The 19,508-nt window shown below is 45.0% G+C and overlaps 1 protein-coding gene across 2 annotated transcripts; it reads right to left on the bottom strand.

Annotated features, from left to right (window-relative positions):
• Positions 1 to 1,090: 1,090 nt before the first annotated feature.
• Positions 1,091 to 17,918, bottom strand: IL21R (interleukin 21 receptor). 2 transcript variants are annotated; one of them, XM_066198516.1, is made up of 10 exons: positions 17,759 to 17,918; positions 15,698 to 15,786; positions 11,467 to 11,541; positions 8,268 to 8,373; positions 7,446 to 7,642; positions 5,647 to 5,798; positions 5,060 to 5,237; positions 4,606 to 4,702; positions 3,705 to 3,786; positions 1,091 to 3,200 (listed from the first exon to the last, which is right to left on the bottom strand). In XM_066198516.1, the coding sequence occupies exons 3-10, from the start codon at positions 11,519 to 11,521 to the stop codon at positions 2,286 to 2,288; spliced, it is 1,782 nt and encodes a 593-aa protein (XP_066054613.1). In that variant the 5' UTR covers positions 11,522 to 11,541; positions 15,698 to 15,786; positions 17,759 to 17,918; the 3' UTR covers positions 1,091 to 2,285. The 2 variants fall into 2 exon arrangements, with proteins under 2 accessions (XP_066054613.1, XP_066054612.1); XM_066198515.1 differs by lacking the exon at positions 15,698 to 15,786.
• Positions 17,919 to 19,508: the final 1,590 nt, after the last annotated feature.

Here is a 19,508-nt window from a genome sequence, read left to right as displayed (position 1 = left end):
AGGCAGGGGCCATGCAGAAATGGAGATGGACATTTCCAAATTGGATTGTGGTGCTTCTCCCAGTACCTGCTTTTTGACCCTATCATTCCTGGGGGAAAAATAATTTCCAAACTAGAACTGCTAGGTCAAGGACATTTGCAGTTTGCTCCTCAGAGGCACTGAAAATCCCCCACCTTAAACCCCTCCACATCCACAGTGACAATTCACTGACCAAAAGCTTAGCTATAGCTTGCTTCAAAGGGAACAACTTGCCTTATTTTAATACCCTTTTGTCACGCACTTGTTCTTGAAGTCTGCCTCCTAGGGTAAGCAGAGATAACTTCCAACTCAACATAACAGCAAACCACCATCTTCTATCAGATGTACAGCCAGATAGTGTTCCAATAACTGAAACGATTCCTTCAGCAGTTCTGGGGCCATCAATACAAACGGAAACAGAGAGCACACAGAACTGAGATGTAAAGGGCCCCAGAAAAACAAGGAAGTTTCTCCCTTGAGCAGCCTGGGGTCAGTTAACACAGTGTAGTTTCTGAAGTGAAAAGAGCTGTGAGGTGAAGCTCAGGAAACTGTGCTAAGACCATCAGAAATGCTTCTGTCCAGCACACATTTGCATCGACATGATCACAACACAAGCAGCCCTGGTAAGACAGTGTGCGGCAGTCAGCTCATCGGGGCAGTGGAGCTGGGGTGATCCTCTGTTGCCTTGTGGAGGGCATGTGAGGGACTGGCAGCAGCAGGGACGATGCATCAGCACGTGGAGACAACATCTCCCATGACTTATCACAGCAGATGACAAGAAAAATGGAAAATAAGGAGGGAAGAAACCAAAGAAGCTAATATATCTTAGAGCAGTACCCAGGAAGCAATTGAGCTAGGGATGTATTGAGGGAGTAATAACAACATGAGCAAATCTGAGTCACGTAGGTCCAAAATCAACATAGCAGATACCATGGTGGATCTGAACAATCAGACCAGAGGAGGTGGATGCAATGCAGTACTATCCCAGCACTAATCTATGAAAAAAACCAGCTTCTCTTTACTACAGTGCTCTCTCCTGTTTAGGGAGCTGTGGCGTTGCCTATAGTCTCAGGTAAGAGAAGGGGATGAGGGAAGGGAGTTTATTGGTATCACAGCAACAACAGATTATTACTACACTGGAAACATGCCATTATTCACCACAAAGGTTCTCTCAAGATACGACCTTCTGGAGCCAAGCAGTCTATGGGTTAGTAGCACTATGCCTATGTAAGACAAAGGTCTTCACATTCAATTTCAGCATTAAAGTGACTTCTAAAGACAATTATCCTGAAAAAATCAGAGATATGGAGATGTCAGAGAGAAAAACAGATTCAAGGTTACAGTGCAGTTTCATATTTGGCTTTATTAGCTAGCAGAAATTGCTCAAAATTTGTGCTACTGACCTGTTAACTGCAGCAGAGTAAGTCCAAGGCAGAATTGGCAGGCATTTCCAGGTAGGACAATGTTTCAATAATTTTGGTATAATTCTAAGAGCTGCTCAATTAATATGCTTGAAAAGTGTAGGGAGAGAGTCTGACTCAATAGAAAAGCCTAGTAGCGAGAGTTTGTTTAGAATGATTTATATTTTGAAGACTTTTCATTTGCAGATTCCACCTGGAAATTCTTTCTGAAACCTGAGTTGTGCTTGGTGTCTAGTACATGCATTTCTGTGATGATTACAGAAGAATTAGTTTTCATCCCCAGGGACAGGTCTGGAACCCTCTGTAATTAACAAACTACTACAGCTGAGTTTAAAGAGACAAAGATAGTAGAAGGACAAGTAACATCCCATGTTGTTTGGAAAGGGTGGGGGAACTTTAATGTAGCAAACATGCTTGCCATGGGTTTTGATTCTAAGGTTCCATGTACAGCAAAACTCTCAAGTCATGTGAGAATACCAGGGAAAATAACTTAAAGTTCTGTACTCTTTATAAGGTTACTGCAAAAAATTTTGCATATCTACAGAAGCCAAAGCATAATTTTCAAGGTAGAGGGTTTTTTTTCTGACATTTTTCTGACATCAAGGGAGGGCTGATCTATGATTCTTAAAAAAACACCAAACCCAACAAAATTCAGGAACAATCAATTACAACAAATTTGTGACATTAATAGGATAAGTGGGAATAGAAACAGGCATATTTCTGTGTCAGTTTATGCAATAGAACTTACACAAAATAAATTTTGTTTTTTTTCTGAATTTGGCTAACACTTTGCTCCTGGCACACTATGGAAAAGGCCCCACACTCATCCAGGCAACATCAGAATCCTTAGTTTGCCTGTGTCCCACTGACAGGGCTCTCCGAGCGACAGGAGACCCACTGCTTGACATAGCTCCGTGGAAAGTCTTGCCCCTCCTGCCCAAGAGGGATGGCCTCACAAATGGTCTGACTGTTTTGCCCAAATTCAGAGTCAACTGGACTTCCACAGTCTGAGTCCACAAAGCCACTGTCAATAGTGTCCAAATCTACACACATCAAAGGATAACTGTCACCAGGCCTTGTATTGTGAGGGAAGAAGTCATAGAAGCCTTCACTGTAAGAAACACTTTCACCATCAGGAGAAGGTAGAGAACCTGGATTTTCCAAATCCCACTGATGAGGCTGCAAGCAAAGGGCTTCTAGGATGCTCCCCACCCCTCCTTCCACTCCTCTTTCTCCTTGCTGGTTGACTGGGACACATGTGCTCCTCAAGTGGTCTGTGGACACAGAGCCTGAAGCAAGTATTTTGTCCTGTGTGCTCAGATCAGCCAAATGCAAGTCACTGGATATCTTTCTGTCTTCCTCATCAATGTTAATCTTGGGGTAACCGGGTTCCCCAGCACTATCATCCTCCTTGTTGGTATGTTCATGTTCTCTGTACAAATGGTTACAGCTGCACTGGCAGTCACAAGATGTAAATTCATCAGCCACAGTTACTGTATCAATTGACAAGTGCCCATATGTCTGGTCCTCAGTCCCACCACTACTGTTTACACTACACCACAGGGACTGGCTACCGTGACCTGGGGCAGTCAGGCAAGATGCACAGGGCTTGCAAGACAGATTCTTTCTCAGCTCATGCAGCTCTTCCTGTGGGGTGCTGTTGGAAGGATGCGTGGTGTAAACTTCTAGGACTTCTGGAAGGACTATTCCCCATTCAAAGAAATCAAAGGTCATTTTCATATGGGATGCACCAACCCACTTCTGCAGAAAAGGAAACACAGGGTTAGCATCAAAAGGTTTGAGGTTCCACAGAAGTAACCAAATTTTTTACGCTTTTAGAGGCAAAAATCAAACTCTAAAATCACTGACTCCTCCAAAATAACAGGAGGATGCTGTTACTATGAGACACTGGCAATTGCAGGAGCACTAACTGAAGTAATTAAAATAATTAGCTCTGAGAGGCTTGCATGGCTTTGCAGTTTTCTCTGACACTCCCGTCAGGATGCCAGGCTTCAGAAATCAAATTAATTCAGCTCACACATTGAGACAGCACCTATGGAGAATAAGGAGTATAGACGTAACATAAAGGTCTTCATGGCACCAAACAGATACTGGAAAGCTCTGGTTCTTACGTCTGGAGATGTTTGGCATTCCTTTGAGACAGATTTCCCCTTCTACTGCCCTAATGAGAATCCCTTGCTCAGGATAGCATGATGGCCTTTTAGTCTGTCATGTGCTCCACTCACTTGTGTAGCCCACTTATACCTTAAAATCTCCATTATGAGCCATGTAAAGAGGTTTGAAAAAGGGAGCAGGGTCTGGGATGCAAGCCATCTTCTTCCACAAGCTGGAAGAGAAAAGAGAAAGGCTTTGGGGTTAAGCATATATTACAGATGCAAAGCAAAGCATCTTCAGATGCATTTCAAGCAACTGGAATCACCTGCCCAGCCTAGTGAGTTAGCAAGTGGCTGAGGTTCCAAGGATGTCTTGTGCTGCCAGAGCCATCTAATAGCCTTTCTTGTGAACTTCACTGGAAGGTGAGGCCTCAGCACTTGCACACACACATTCACACTAAGGAAAGAGGTTCCAGATTTTTCCTTCCTGGAAAAGCACCAAATGCTAGAAATGCGTTTTCACTGAGGCTGGGCTGGTTTGTGGTCTGCAGGCCAGAACTCTTCCCTATGCAATTCTTCTGTAAACCTGGGCTGTGCCAGCCCTAGTGCTGCACCAGCCCAGCCCTCCTCCATGTCAGCACCCCATATCTCTTCAAGGGTATGAGAAGCCTCTGAGAGGGACAGAGGCCTCCAGCCAGCATTAAGGGACCTATGTCAGCTTCAGAAAGGGGCAGTTAGCTCTGGCTACTGCTTAATCTGGCAACAGCAGAGCACAGGCAAGGCCAGGAGAACAGCTCAGGAGGCTGTGTGGCCCTTGCTTTATCCCCATGTGCCACCATCTTGCCCCAGCCTGCTGAATGGCAGCGGAGTCCCAGAGAAAAGCAGGTCACTTGGGGCAGTACAACAGCCAGTGACCATTCTTGGCTGTCCCTCACAGGCTCATAGCTGCCCATTCATAGATAAACAAGATTCAAGGAAGGCTGTAAGTGAACACCCCATCTTTAACAAGATAGATTCAAAGCATTAACTCTTGCCTCCTGAAGCGTTCTTACCTCTGCTGTTTGGCCAGAAATGTTGTGATTGAGACCATGATTGCCACGACAATACCAAACAGCAATAGCCATTCCATACCTGCTGTCTGTGTCACTGCTGGAGAAAGAGACAAAGTAATTCAGGCTCACCTTGCATTTATATGATCAATAAACAGGAGATGGTGAGGAGAAAAATAGTTTTTGGAATGGAAAGTATTGTCAAACATTGGAATGGGCTGCCCAAGGAGGTGGTGGAGCCACTATCCTTGGAGGTGTTCTAAAGACTGTTTTCAAGAGAACGTCAATATTGACAAGCCCAGGCTTGGTGTTCACATAACCAGTAAGGGAGCTAACCATACCTGTCTTTACTGGACTGTTTAAAATTTGTTCTAATTAATTAGATTTCATCAAATTTCTGAAAGCATTCTCTGACACTGGACTAATTGAAAGGGCAAGAAGGTCTGGCAGCATGTACCGGCAGGGCTGGTTTTCAGTGACAGTGGAGAACTCCATTCACTCCAAAAGCCACCATAGCCACTGTCTTCCCGGGGTCTGGCTCTCACTTGGAACTCGTACTCAGTGTTTGCCTGGAGTTCCCATGGCAGGATCACCAATGTCCGTTTGTCTTCATGAACAGCTTTAGTCTTCTGAGCCTGTGAATGATTAAACACCAAACACTAGAGTGACTGCTCTTACTTTGCTTGCACTGCTGCACAGTAAGGATGCCTGCAAAGTAACCTTTTCTGCTTTCATGTTATTTCTGCAAGGCCATGCACTTACTGGTCAGCAGCTGCATGCAATCCTGGGGGGAGCCTTTCAGGCAGGACAGCATGAGAATCAAATGAATTATCAGCCTTCCTCACAGGATCTACTAGTTCTCGCACAGCTTCTGCTTCTCAATTAAATTTTTTTGGGTTTGCCTGTTTTCAGTCCAGTCGAGCAGAGAGACATTTTTTCGAAACCATGAAAACCCTTCTTTCCCACCAGTGCTACTGTCCTGGTTGTGCTGGCCTCCTCTTTTCTGGTACACCCTACTTGGTGGTAAACTGACATCTCACTTACCTCCCAGGTGTCAGTTCTTCTTTTGTAACGCAGCTGATATTCCAGCTCCTCATTCAAAAAGTAGAAGGAAGAGTTCTGGTAGATGGTTTCCCAAGAAATATTGTAACCCTCTGAGAACAAAGCGCTCAGGTTGAATGGAGGCTGTGGTTTTACTGGAAGACAGGATGGTGTTACCATTCATAAGATTACTACAGTTAAGAGATGGCCCAACATGGTATCAGCAATGCAGAGTGAGTAAGGAACAAAGCTGCCCTGGCAGTGGTGGGCCTTCCTACACTAGAGAGCATCCACAGCATTTCTGCCCTCAGCCATGCACAGAACCTCACATATGAGGAGAATTAATGAAGTCAGAACCACGTTTCTCGGAATATATCTTCTCCATGACTCTGAACCTCCTCATTGCCAATGGAGAAGGAAAGGTAGTTCACAGGGCTAATAAACTCCTGGGAGATTATATATTATATAGAGCACCTTGTTCTTCTCGTGACATAAAAGAACTCTGTGTAGTCATAATAATTTGCAAAACTGGGGAAATACCCCTCAATGTAACAGGGTCATGAGGAAAAGCTGAGGCTAGGGGACACTGCATAAACCCACAGCAATTCCATGTCCCAATTGCCCAAAGAGCAAGCTTTTGGATCCCTGCAGGGAGTGTTTATATATTGAAAAGCAGTAATGCAAAACTCCAGCAGTCTGCAGGGCCCACCACTGAGATATGGTGCTTTTGGACGAGGAGCTCTAGGAGATACACAAAGCACCACCACCCAATCTCTAGTCTGTCAGTGGGAGCAAGGAGGCTTCCTGAAATGTTCTGGCATTTGTCAAAAAGATGACACTTCTCAAGTAAAGTTTAATTTCAGAAGAAGCCAAACAGAAAAATCTTTTTCCTATGTCATTCTTATCCATGGTACCCATCTGCCTGGCTAACCACCCCTTTTCTTCAGTTTGCTACACAACCCAGAAGGCACCAACATTCCACCAAGTCAGCTACATGATTGCATTCAGTCTTCGTGTCATGCAGGAGAAATGATTAGGAATTGCCCCAGAAAGGGGAACTGCCACTACCAGTACATCTGGGACACCTTGTGCCTCCCAAAAGAATGTCATCTTGGTTCAGGTGTCCACTGCAAAAGCCTTTTGGCAGCCTCCGGCTCCTTGGATATTACAAGAGAGCTGGAGAAAGACTTTTGACAAGGGTATGTAGTAATAACACAAGGGGGAATGGCTTCACACTGACAGAGGACAGGGTTAGATGGGATATCAGGGATAAATTCTTGTCTGTGAGCGTGGTGAGGAACTAGCAAAGGTTGCTCAGAGAAACTATGGCTGGCCCATCCCTGGAAGTGTCCAAGATCAAGTTGGATGGGGCTTGTCTAGTGGGAGGTGTCCCTGCTCAGGGCAGGGGATTGGAGCTGAATGATCTTTCTGGTCCCTTCCAACCCACACCATTTTAAGGAATCTGTGATTTGTGACATTTGTAATAAAGCAATTCCTCCTGCCCTTCAGAATCTAGCCAAGAACAAGCTCTTGCTTGTTATGAGCCTTGGTATGAGACTGGTCTAAGGTGGATATTTATCACCTATTTCTTCATGAGGAAAAGGAATTTCCCCATAAAAAGCATGGATCTAGCCAGCTCTAAGCTCAGCCTCAAGCATAACAGCAATAAGAACACAGTGCTTTATGCAGAAGAGTGTACAGCAAACGTAGCCCCACACTGCTTGCTGCCACTCTCCTTGTCCAGACTATCCTAGCACATAAAATCAATCAGTATTTATCAAATTCACGATTTTTGTACTTACTGCTGTCTGACAAAGAAAAGTCTTTGGAAAGCACGTGCTGCCTATCAGCTATCTCTGTAACATCCACCTGGACTTTGGTATCTGCCAAGAGTTCAGTCATGTCCACAGTGCACATGTACTCTGTGTGACTGGTGTTCCATGACAATTGCAGGAGACTGCAGGCAGCCACAGTATTTTCTGGATCTTCCTCAGGAAACCTAAAAAAGCCAAAATGAACAAGTCTGCATGTATCACACGCTGTAGCTGGATTAATTTGTTGCTGAACCACCAGGCACAGGAAATAATTAAAATGAAAAATCAACATGTTCAAAAAAAAAAAATTGTCTTTGAACTTCATCAGATTTCTTTTTCCCCTTCTACTTGCTCAGCTTAGCACCTTTGAGAGAAATAGGAAAGTATTTCTGGAAAGGAAAGGTGCTCCTTAGGGTTACACAGCCCAAGGCTGTATTCACTTCTTTGCTGAGGCAGAACAGCAGCAGACTGGACAATCTGTGTGAGCCCTGCCAATGCACACGTGTGAAAATTCACTTTTAACAGCAGCAAAGGGCAAGGTATTCCCATGGCAGCAGAGAAGGCAATGCTAAGGAAGCTGGAGTCAGCACAGCAGTCAGCAGCAAGAAGCACAGTCAGAAGACACTGAAATTAGGGGTCCTTTGCTAGGGAAGAAGTCAGTTTGTAACTGGAGTGCAAAATACCAAGTAAAAAACCAACATGGCAGCAAAAACAGGATTTCTACCTAACAAAGAGGACAGAAGGTTGCCACTGTGCTATGGCCATGTAGAGGCTCCTGTAAGTGGACTTGCTCACCCCATCAAGACGTACCATATTGCAGTGAGATTGTATGAACCAGCACCCAGCTCATCTCGCAGGATACAGGTCAGGGTCTGTACATAGTCCACAAAACAAGTGAGGCTTTCAAAACACATAGCTGTAGGTTTGGAAAGAGAAAACACAATATCAACTTCCATGGTAAAGCAAGGAGAACTTCATATCAATATATGCACTACTCAGGGTTCCCACGAAATTTGAGGGGAACAGACCAGTCTCTGGAAACCATCCTCCCTCCCACTGAAAGTCTCCAGTTTTGGGACGTAAGATGTGTTCCAACTCTACAGGGTAAAAAGTCATTGATGGCAAGATAAGTGTCAAACAAAAACCTATTAAAAATGCTGCGCAGCCATAATCAGGAAATGCCCAAATTGTGGCTGAATTTTCAGACTTATCCCTGGCTCCTCTCATACAATCACTAGAGCAGTCACATATTTCTGCAAGTCTTAGCTTATATGGCACATAGAAGAGGCATGAAACCCAATAAGAAACTAGCATATTCAAACATTTTAATGATACCATTTTCTAAATTGAGTACTGTTCTTTGCTAGTCTAGTTTTCATTGTACTTCTACATAGCACTTTACACATTTTTAAAGTGATATTTTAGTAATTTTTTCTTTGCCATTCTATTTTCTGTTTTCTAAAGCTTAATATCTGCAGCATCAATACTTTTTATGTCCAGCTCCAGAGCCCTGAAGTATGTCTTTCATAAATTTGGGAATAAAAAATATTGCTAATTTTTAGTTGCTATAATTTCTATAAAACATTCTGATAAGCAAAATTTATTAATTACAGACTTCTCAAGAGAACTTGAGAGGCAATTGTAGAACTTACACTCATTAGGAAAATCAAGTAATTTTTTGAAAGTGGTCACAAAGCTGCATTTATATTCTTGTACTTGTTCTGCAGGAGCTCTGCTCACAGAGCAGTATCCAGTACGTGTTTTATAAAAGTACAATTATCCTGTACATAACACATTTTTGTCAATAACACACTTGTTTCAAGGCAGGTATGATAGTAGCACTGTGAGAAATGTCTGCACTGACGAGTCCCTTCCTGACAGCTCCCTGAGCTGACAAGAGCTACCACTATTACACTAGGAATGGGTGAAAGAGGAAAGGCCTGCAGAAGATGCAGAATGCCATGCTGGTTCAGACCATGCCTACTGCAGTGACCATTCATTTCTGGCATGTAAAGTATCACCCCTTTTCGATGGGAATAAAATTGTCATCATCTGGGAAAATACTCAGGATTGTTACATCCATGCTTAAATCAAGCATGGATCCTCCCCTACCATAAAGGCTGCTCCCAGTCTTCTGAGAACAAACTACTTTGCAGCCATCAGGCAACAAAACCCTTTGATGCTAACCATGCAGCGAGCTCACTTCCCTTTGTTGTTCTGCTGCTTTCTTGGTTAGAGAAGCTGCACTCCCTGCTTCCTCCTTCCCTCAGGCAACGTGCTTTATGTCCAGAGTGTTGTTTGCTAATGTGATGTGCTCAACAACTCCAATGCCCAATCCTACAGCTGAAGCTGTACGCAGAGAATGGAATGTCACGGAATGCAGACTGTGTGCAGTGATCAGAAACAGAAACGTCTGTTCCACCCTCCAGCCCAAATGTCTGTCCACACAAACAAGCTGTCTGCGTTTACAGCCACAGCGCACAGCAGGCACGTCCAGTGGAGGGTGCAGCCCCCTTCTAGGCTGGGGTAAATTCAGAGGGAAACTAAGTCCAACCTTTCCCTGATGAAGTCACCCATCACAACATTTACTTCCTAGTCCTCACATATCAGAGCACAGACTACTCTCCCTACACAGCACTCAGATGTGCATACAAGATCCTCCTTAACCCAAAGTTAGGATGGTGGCAGAAGAAATCTGGGGATGTTTGCAACAGATTGGTCCCAAGGATGTACATATGATTTTTTTTAAAGCTTCATTTTGACTTTTTAATTTCACACTGACTTCAGAATTCTGTTCTAAAATTTTTATTAAGTTTTCACTTTTTCTTTTGAACCCTCAGTCGACTCTTCTGAGGGTTCTGGACCAAGCACTATTTACAGAATCCTGAGCAACATACTTTTTCTCTTTTTGCCTAACTTTGTTTTCCTAGAAAAATGGGGTTAGAAATCTCTTGCATTCCTTTAGAAAGGGCAGCAAGTATTAATAGGCTATTAAGCAGCAGTAATTAGTGTTCTTCTACACTATTATGTTAATTAGTCAAACAGGCTACTATTCCTAGGTAGCTGGCAAGTTGCAAGGGTATCTTTGGGCAAGAATCTGTTAACAAAATTAAGAGGACAGCTTTTTACTGGGAAAGGAATAATTAAGTGTCCTAAAACCAGTTAGTCAGATCTAGGATGAAATGTCCGTCCTTGGCAGCTTCAGAAACAAAACTTGAATACTTCTAACAGTAAGGTCTAGATTGATCCAAACTGAAATTAGTACATGGTAATTCCCTGGCTTGCATCACACAAAATCTAGACCAGACTTCATAGTGGTCTTCTGTGACAGGAAGATATAATTCTGAATGCATCTTTTCTCCTTATTTAGGTCTGGGGCAGATCCAATGTTCTGCCTAAAAGCAGCAGGTAAGATACCAAACTTGCACGGCTCTCTGCAGACATGGTTGTCACTGCCATTTTCTGTTCTGATCTGTTCTGTTCACCTGATCTGTTCAGAAAGTCAGCTTTGAGTCAGCTGGAGTTTGCAGTGTGGGTAGGAACCAGTAAAAACTGGAAGGTGACTATGCACAGTCCAGTCCTAAACAAAGGGACTCAGACTAGGAGAGGTTCACTCCACTGACCTTGGCTGACCAGCCAACAGCAACCCTGGGGATATCCTGTCTAGGCCACCAGAGTCTTTTCTACAGCAAAGGGTATTTTTGGTGGGGGAAGTCCTACTCTAATGTCACTAGGAGACATTTCAGTGCAAGGCAGGCACTACCTCTGCAGGCTCTCTGCTAGTGCTGCTCCTCAGAGCAGTGTAGAGCCTGGCTGAACTCTGCCCAGCTGTGCACCTTCCTACTGTCCTTTGCTCAGTACCACATAGAACTCTCTCCCCTGGGACCTTATCTTGTGCTTGCTGTCCCCTGGCAACCTTGTGCCATGCACATCTCATCAGAGCCAGCACATACGGTCACTAAGATAATCCTGTGGGTGTACAACCTGAAAGAAATATCTGAGGACTTACTGTACTGGAATAAAAGGCAGAAGAAAATATTTTGGAGCCATTGTTTGTTCCTCATGGTGGTTCTCACTTGATGTCCTGGGGAAGAAAAAACAAAGTGAAAAAAAACCAACCACAAACAAGACTTCCACAAGCAATTTAAAGCTCTGCTCAGACATCTACTTGATTAAGGTTGAAGTGGAATTAATCTTGCTTTCATTTAAACATCTAAAAGTAAAGTGCCTTATTTAGACAATTAATTTCAGCTCTCCTGTGTGTATCTATTCCATGGGCTGAGGGGGTATGACCAACAGCCTGCCAACCTGCCATAAGCAAGGTCAGTGAACTCTTTGCTCCTTGCCAGCACATGCACAGAGAAAGCAGCTTGGGCTATCCAGGCAACAAGAAAGACTCTTGGGTTAATTGCTAACCCATTTTTTCTTCATTAGTATTGCAACTAGGAATGGCTTGCCACTAGAAGTGACATTGCTGCAGATTAAACAGCTGTGCAGTGAATTAGCCAAATATCATAATATCATTGTGGGTCTGTGTGAGGAAAGCTGGGGAGAACTCATTACTTTGGCTATCTGTAGTTAAATAAGCATGAAGTATCTAGTTACGGGACTCCAGAGAAACAGACCAGATTAAAAAGAGAAAAACCCCCAGCCTCCCACGTAGCATCCAAGAGAACAATGTACAGTACTGACTGCAGGGAGAGGCTGTCCTGATGCCTTGAAGAGACCCTACAAGAAAGTCTTCAGAGAAGGTGACAGCAGGATGTTTAAAACAGAGGAAATGGCATCACATCCAAATGACTGTTCAACCCACAGCCTGTGCTCTAAGACAAAGCCCTCAAGTCATATAATATATTTAAATCTGTATTTTCACAGCACTTAAACATTTATAGAAACACATGGATGTGCACAGAAAGACGTAAAATGTGCTCCCTGCAGAGTGTTGGCTGTTGATACCTGGCCTAGACTTCAGCACTGTTTTCTCAAGCTATTCTTAAATGGGACATGACTTTGGAGAAGCAATGTGTATTGTTTTGGGGACATAGTTCCATCAAAAGCAAGTTGCAAGGATGCACAGACAGCAGGAAGGGCCCATATGCCATGTCACATAATCTGATCTACTCTTTTAATTTTAAAAACCAATACCCCTTGTCCTGTTGCAACAGACTCTGCTAAAACATCTGTCCTTATATTTTTTACTGTCTCCCTTTAAATAAGGTCTCTTCAAAGCCTGCTCTTCTTCCGGCTGAACAAGCCCAACTCTCTCAGCCTGTCATACATAGCAGAGGTGCTCCAGCCCTTGAAGCATCTCTGTGGCCTCCTCTGGACTCACTACAGCAGCTCCACATGCTTGTCACATTGGGGGTCCCAGACCTCAAGGCAGAACACCAGGTAGGGTCTCAAGAGAGCAGAGTACAGGGGGAGGATCCCCTCCTTCTATCAGCTGCCCACACTCCTGGGGAAGAACCCCAGGACACAGGGGTTTCTAGGCTACCAGCACACATGGCCTGCCTATGGCCAGCTTTCTATCCACAATGCCCCCAGGTCCTTGTCAGCAGAGCTGGTCTCAATCTGTTTGTCCCTCAGCCTGTCTTCATATAGGGAGTTGCAGGTATCCAGGTCCTGGGGTGTCTCTGCTGAATCCACCACAAGCAACAAATACCCAGGCAATCACTCAGCAGAGAGAAACCCATGAGACCTTGAAGACTTAGGGAACATTTGTGGTGTTTAAAAATTTCCCAGGTTTACTCAAATAATGAAAGCAAAACAAATTTAGTAGCCACCAGAAAGCCCCTGCAGCCTCATGTGAGCTCACAGATGTGCTCTCAGGGTGTCAGTGCCCAGGTGAGACCAGCAAGTCTCACCCTGGAGGTGCCACAGACACTGTCACACCCTGCTGTGGGAGCAATGACGCAGCTGCTGCCTCTTCTTTCCTGCCAAACAAACGCTGCCCATGAAGCGCTGTTCCAGCTCAGCGAGGAGCCCCAGGCACCCTGCCATCCTCCCTCACCTGTTGCCAGTGGCAGGGCAAACGCTCTACCTTCATACTCCAGCCCTTCTTTCTGCATCACACATTGCCTTGAGTAAAGACCTTCTCTTGACCCCTCTGGTCCAAGCTCTCCAAGTTTCCTCTGTATAATAACTTCTGTCATTACCGCTACTTCTGGGGGTGCAGTCCCTAGTGACTGAGATACAGTCCACTATCTAACTGCACCTTGCGATCTCACCCATTTTCCACTGCTCTTCTCCAAATCCTCATTCCTTTGAGGAAGGCCTGCTGCTATCCTGCCATCTGGAACCTGCTCACTTGATTTCATGCTAAGACTGGCTGCACCATGAGCCCATTTCAGCATCACTTTGTATTGTGACTGTCACACTCTTTGCCACCATGGAAAACAAAGAAAGGTGACTTGTTGCCAGGACAGAAGGATGGAAGGAAGGCAGGAAAGCAGGAAGGCAGGAAGGCAGGAAGTGCTGGGCCCTCAGAGAGGTCTGTAGACCCACCACTTATTTCAGAATCCAATTGGCAGGGCCTCTGATGCTTCATATTCACAATATTGCAGTAGCTCCCTGCTTTTATGCTCATTCCTGCCTAAATGAACAGACCAATGCAAGGAAAGTATTTGCTGCTTTTACCTACTGGACTGTGGTTTCTTCCAAGGGCCTCCCCTACTTTCCTTCCTCTGCTCAGAGAATGGTACCATCAACCTGAAGGGACAGGCAGGACTGAACAAGAAAAAGTCAAAGCAAGAAGCCCAAGTAGCTCATTGGGTAGATGTCTTACAGAGTTACCATTGCACAATGGGGATAGGTTAGCATACAGCCTTGTAATCTAGAAAGAAGATTCCTGAAGAAGAGCACAGTAGCAAAAATAAGAAAACCAGTGGGATCTGCTAAAATAGCTGAAAAAAAGAGACAATACTTCCTCGGTTGGGATCCCACTGTCCCATCTCTTACTTTTGCCTGTGCCCACAGACTAGTTCAACATTTCTCCCCTTCTCTTTCCCTACCTCACTGTGGTAGGAAAGAACTGTGACCTCTAAGAGCACCATAGACAGTTTCAGTACTGCTGAAACTGTCTGACCTCCTGGCTGTGCTCCAGATTGTTATGACAAGACATGGACAGACAAGACATGTGCAGAAGAGCTGGGAAAGCTGCAGCTCTGCAGTAGCATCTCTGTGGTCTCTGATGCCAAAGACCTCATTACTTCAGTGAAGATGTACAGCAGCCCTAATTCTGAAGCATGCTGCAGTCAGGCCCCCGGCAAGCTTCAATCTCAGTCTATGATTGGGACCTCCACCTTTCCTACATCCCTCCGTTTGTTACACCCTTCCCATTTGCTTCCATCTGTCAGCATGTGATTTTTCACCTGGAGGGAAGAATGGGGGTGGACAACAAACAGAGGTATTAGAAAAGTCTTTTCTACCTCATTTCATTTTCTCAGTCTGTAAAATGGGGACTCTGAATCAGCTTCACACATCCTTGCAACTCAGACACTTCTTAAATGTCAAGCTGCCAAGTGCCACTTCTGCAAACTCTGTAGTGTCTTTATAAGACCACAGCAATAAAGCTGGGTAGCCATTCAAAATATACACATGTAAATGATGCTACAAGTTTTTAATATACCAGAGAATAGGAAATATGACCAATACAGACAGACATTTATGAAGATTATTTTTGTTAAGGATCTGGAAATATGATGCTATAAGATGCCAAATGTGGATGCAGCCTAAGCTCACAGTTTGAAGTGTTTCCACGAAATGTATGTACTTAAAAACAAAACAAACTTCCCCCACTCAAAACCCTAAAACAACAACAAAATAATAATTAAAAAAACCCCCAACCAACCCAAAAAACCCCACACCAAACCCCAAAACAAAACTAAGAACTCAGTTTAAGTAAAAGAAGAAAGGGAAAAAAAATATGGTATTTCCAAGCATGAGAAAATGAATTTTTGCACCCAAGGAAAAAAAGACTGGAAGACACAGTTCACCAGTTATATGCCCAAACAAGCTTTCTTCTTGAAAAAAAACAAAACATTGTTGATGCACACTGCCATCTAATCACAAAGCTGAAGCAACAGGGAGAGAAAGGGGTGGTCTGGCTGTCCAGAGGCTAGGAGCAATGACAGCTGGGGCACAAGGGCCACATCAGCTATAAGAAAGATTCACAGTGAAGTTGCAACATCAAGCAGGAACAAACTGGCAGCAGGGAAAATTCGTGGATACATGGACATTACCTGCCCTGTTCTGTGCATTTCAGCCCTCCAAAACTTCCATGACCAGCCTGGCTAAATCATTACTGCAGCGGCAGACCCGGCCTGGGGAGCTGGGGAGCAGGTGGATCTCAGCACTGAGTAAGAGCAAAGCCTACTTGTGCACAACCAAGGCCGTGGTGTATTGGAATACACAGCGATAAATGGAGATTGACGTCACCACTGTATCAGTATTACTGTGCCAACAGAAGGATGTGGTGAGAGGAGGTGATGAATTCAGGTCCAAACACCCACACAACATTTATTACTGTACTGCTCTGCTTTCTTACATGAGAAAAGTGTGGGAGAGCTGATAAAAATTCACAAGCCCCATGTCTAAAAGGTCATAGTGAGGCTGGTGGACTTAGGCTTGTGCAGTGAGCAGGTATCATTGTCAAGGTATCAAAGGGCTAAGCCAAACTGCATAGTACAGCATGTGCTGCATTGGAGACAGTCAAACACCACTGCGTTCAGCTTCCATCCATTCCCCAAAGGGTCCCAGGATCAGGGCAACAGCACCAATCCTCAGACCACAGGCAGGGAGGTCATCTGGATCCTACACAGGTGAGGGGCTCGCCCCTGTCATATCTCATGCCTGTGACTTATGTCTGGGCCAGGTCTCTTTAGATTGCAAGGTTGACACTGAGGGAGGGTCCATCAACTCACCTAATCATACTTTTAAAGGAACCTCAAGGAACCCATGCATGCTCACTGTATCCTTAGGCAAGAGGGAAATGAGCAGCACTATGGAGGGATTTGGCACACACAGCACAGTGTGGAGGTAGGAGGAGCTAGGAGCAAGAACAAGGAGCTATAATAACCCAAGAAGCCCACAGGTTGAGGGGCTGTCAGAAATTTCCCAGGCTCTTAGTATCTTTCTGTTGTGAGGATAGCACACCAGGACAGTGGGGTAGCTTTTGCCCCCTGATTACACAGGACTCTCCAAAGTGTGCTGATACTGTTATTTTGCAGAGGAGGGAGGGAGAGAGCAGCATGTGCGATCAGTCAAAAGAGTGATAGTCTGGCAGTCACAAGCCACACTACTTTTAAACCATGCAATAATATGCATTTGATATTAAAGAGCTAATTTAAAAAACAGGAACCCTGGTAGCACTGTAAGACCAATGGCTTTATAGATATAAATATATTGCATCAAAAGGCCTGTTTTCTTTAAATTTAACTCATAAAAATTGTAATTTCAGCCCAGCCTGCAGCAGTAATATTGACCAAGAAGCAAGCAAGAAGGCCACACAAGGGAAGGCTTGGTAGATTCTGTTATTCATGACCCAAAACCATTTTGCCATCACTGGAAGAAGGGCAACATCTGTATTTATCAGCAAGAATACACATCAAAAAAACAACTTTCAGAGCGGACAATTCTTTTCTCTAGATATAAAACTAGTCACTCTTGGACTTACCAAGTTCATGATTTGAAGAAACAGAGAAAAAACTCCACAGAAACGGTACTACCTCTGTACTTTCTTCCTGTCATAACAGAATTAAACCAGTATCACCAGCAGCATCAAAGATACAGACCTGCCATAACTTCAGGGTCAAAGGCACTATTACTGGCTGGTGACATTTAGGAGGAAGATAATCATACATGACAATAAGTAAAAAATGGCAGGAGAACAGCTGAGACATGAGTAACAGTGTTCTGCTGGAAGGGAAAGCAATAGAAGAAACCACCTCAAAGCTCAGGAAACAGGCTAAAATATGAATGAGCCAGGCAGAAAGCAGAGGTGTTAGTCAGCAAAGCAGCAGGTTGAAAAACAAAGCTCCACAGGTGGTGGCTGTGAGCTGACACAGGATGCTGCAGGGGAGGGAGGAGGCATTACTTTCAGTCTGGGGAATACTGAATGTCACCTGCAGAGACCCAGCATCCTGCCCTCCGGCCTCCCTTCTGCCTTTGCCAGTTATCTGTAGCCATCAACACTGGGATCAGCCTCTTGTTTTCCCCAATATCCATCAAGTCTGAACCCATATTGCATGAATGCTGTAGTAAGAGGACATTGCTTTGGCTCTAGCCAGAGGAAAAGGCCTTACCTTCACTGAGCTGTGGCTATGTACTTCTTGCTCACATGGAGGAGATTGCACAGAAGCTTCTATCTTCTCTTAGGAAATCACCAGACACATGCTGGTAAAGAGAAACAGGAATGACTGTACTTGTGAACTGACCCTGACCATGTGAAACAGAAACCTACAGCTCTGCTCAGGCTCAAACCCAACATCCGCAGTTGCAGCATGCAAAGCATGCCCAGAGCATCTCTGCACGAGGTCAGCAAGGCCGTTGTGCATTCCCACAGTGCTCATCTGAGTTGGCAGAGCTGGCAGAACTCCCCGCTCCTGCCACGCAGGCTGGCAGAAATTGGCCCCCTTAGAGGCAACATCTATCCGCTTGTCCCCAGATCTCTGCAAGTGGGGATGCACCAAGACCAGAACTCTACTGCTGGCACACAGCTATTTATGGCAAGATCCTCATCTGCATCTCACAGAGCTCCGTTTTACCACAGCTACCAAAAATCAGCACGTCCCGCCTATCCTGCCTGGCTGCAGCTCCTCCACACTTGGGGCTGGTGCAGCAATGGAGTGTGCCTTAGGCAGCTTCCAGCACCTGTAATAGGGGGGAAAACACACCAGCTCTCTTCAGCCTCTGGCAGCACATGCAAAGCAAAGCAAAGCAAAGGGCTCACATAGCAAGCTGCATCTGTAAACCACAGAACATGCTGTCCTAACACATTTAGTGACTTCTCATGTCACTGGCAGCAACGTACTGTGTCTTTAGGAGAAAAGGCAGGAAAGGAGTGGCTTCTCAGAAAAGCCTCCCTTGTAGCCCCTTTCCACAATAAAATCTTGATACACAAATCCAATACAGAAGCAGAGCCAGAGGTTTTTAGGTGTAAGAACAGCAAAGACAGCTTTACCAGAAGTGGGAAGAATTCCTAATACTTCTGAACAAGGGTGTCTGTGGCAGGGGCCCAGCACAGCTCAGAACGAGGTGATAAAATACTCAGCACATGCCCAACTGTGTACACTAATTCTTGCTGTAGTGGAGGAAACAAGGCATTTCATGGTTTAATTGCTCCCGTCTCCTGTTGTGGAGGAGCGTGCTAAGTGTTTCTGAAGCATCTCAGCCAGGCAGTGGAGGGGGAAGACCACCCAGCTGTGAACTGCCCTGCACAACCTTCAAGCCCAGGACCTGCCAGACATGTGCGCTGGTCAGCACTTGCAGCACAGTAGAAGCCAGCTCCTCCAGACCTCAGCTGGTTACTTACCACAGGCTCTGGCTCCATGGCCAGCCACGGCCAATGCACACCTGGTTCTCACAGAAACTCTCTAAGGCATCAAAAAAAGGACTGAGGACTGGTTATAAGGCTGACCCAGGCATGGAAATTCTACCCCCAGAACACAGTCCATTGTTTTCTCACCTCATTATAATTCTTGTTGCTGTGTGGGTGGCTCATTGCAAGTGAAACCAGCAGTAGCTGAGCTGGGGAGAAGCAGTCAACCTCAAACACTTCAGCTTATAGCAAATTTCCCCATTTCTAAGAGCTGGGGAAACAGCATCAAGTAGGAAAATCCCAGTGCTGTATATTAGTCACCAACTTGGTAGCCTTCAGAGGACAAACATCACACTGTTATGAATTGCCCTGCTCTTTACAATTGGGCAGGACAGGATGAAGGGAATGGCTGATCCATCACCTAACTGGGACAGGAGCTCCTTAGGACACCTGCCACGCTCCATGGACTGGGGCAGGTCTAGCACAGTGACTCCTCTACCAAAGACAGACTGTGG

This window comes from Chamaea fasciata, unplaced genomic scaffold (assembly GCF_029207755.1).
Source record: "Chamaea fasciata isolate MVZ Bird 193981 ecotype frontalis unplaced genomic scaffold, bChaFas1.0.hap1 SCAF_16, whole genome shotgun sequence".
Taxonomy (NCBI): Eukaryota; Metazoa; Chordata; class Aves; order Passeriformes; family Sylviidae; genus Chamaea; species Chamaea fasciata.
Note: the sequence above shows the minus strand (reverse complement) of the source record. Positions and strands in the feature narration are given on the sequence as shown.

Excerpts from the sequence above, each read along its gene's own strand:
- IL21R (XM_066198516.1), bottom strand. The coding sequence starts at position 11,521 with ATGAGGAACAAACAATGGCTCCAAAATATTTTCTTCTGCCTTTTATTC. Across the intron at positions 8,374-11,466 it reads CTGCCTTTTATTCCAGTACA|CTATGTGTTTTGAAAGCCTC; the intron begins GTAAGTCCTCAG and ends CCAAACCTACAG. Across the intron at positions 3,201-3,704 it reads CTCATAATGGAGATTTTAAG|AAGTGGGTTGGTGCATCCCA; the intron begins GTATAAGTGGGC and ends CCTTTTCTGCAG.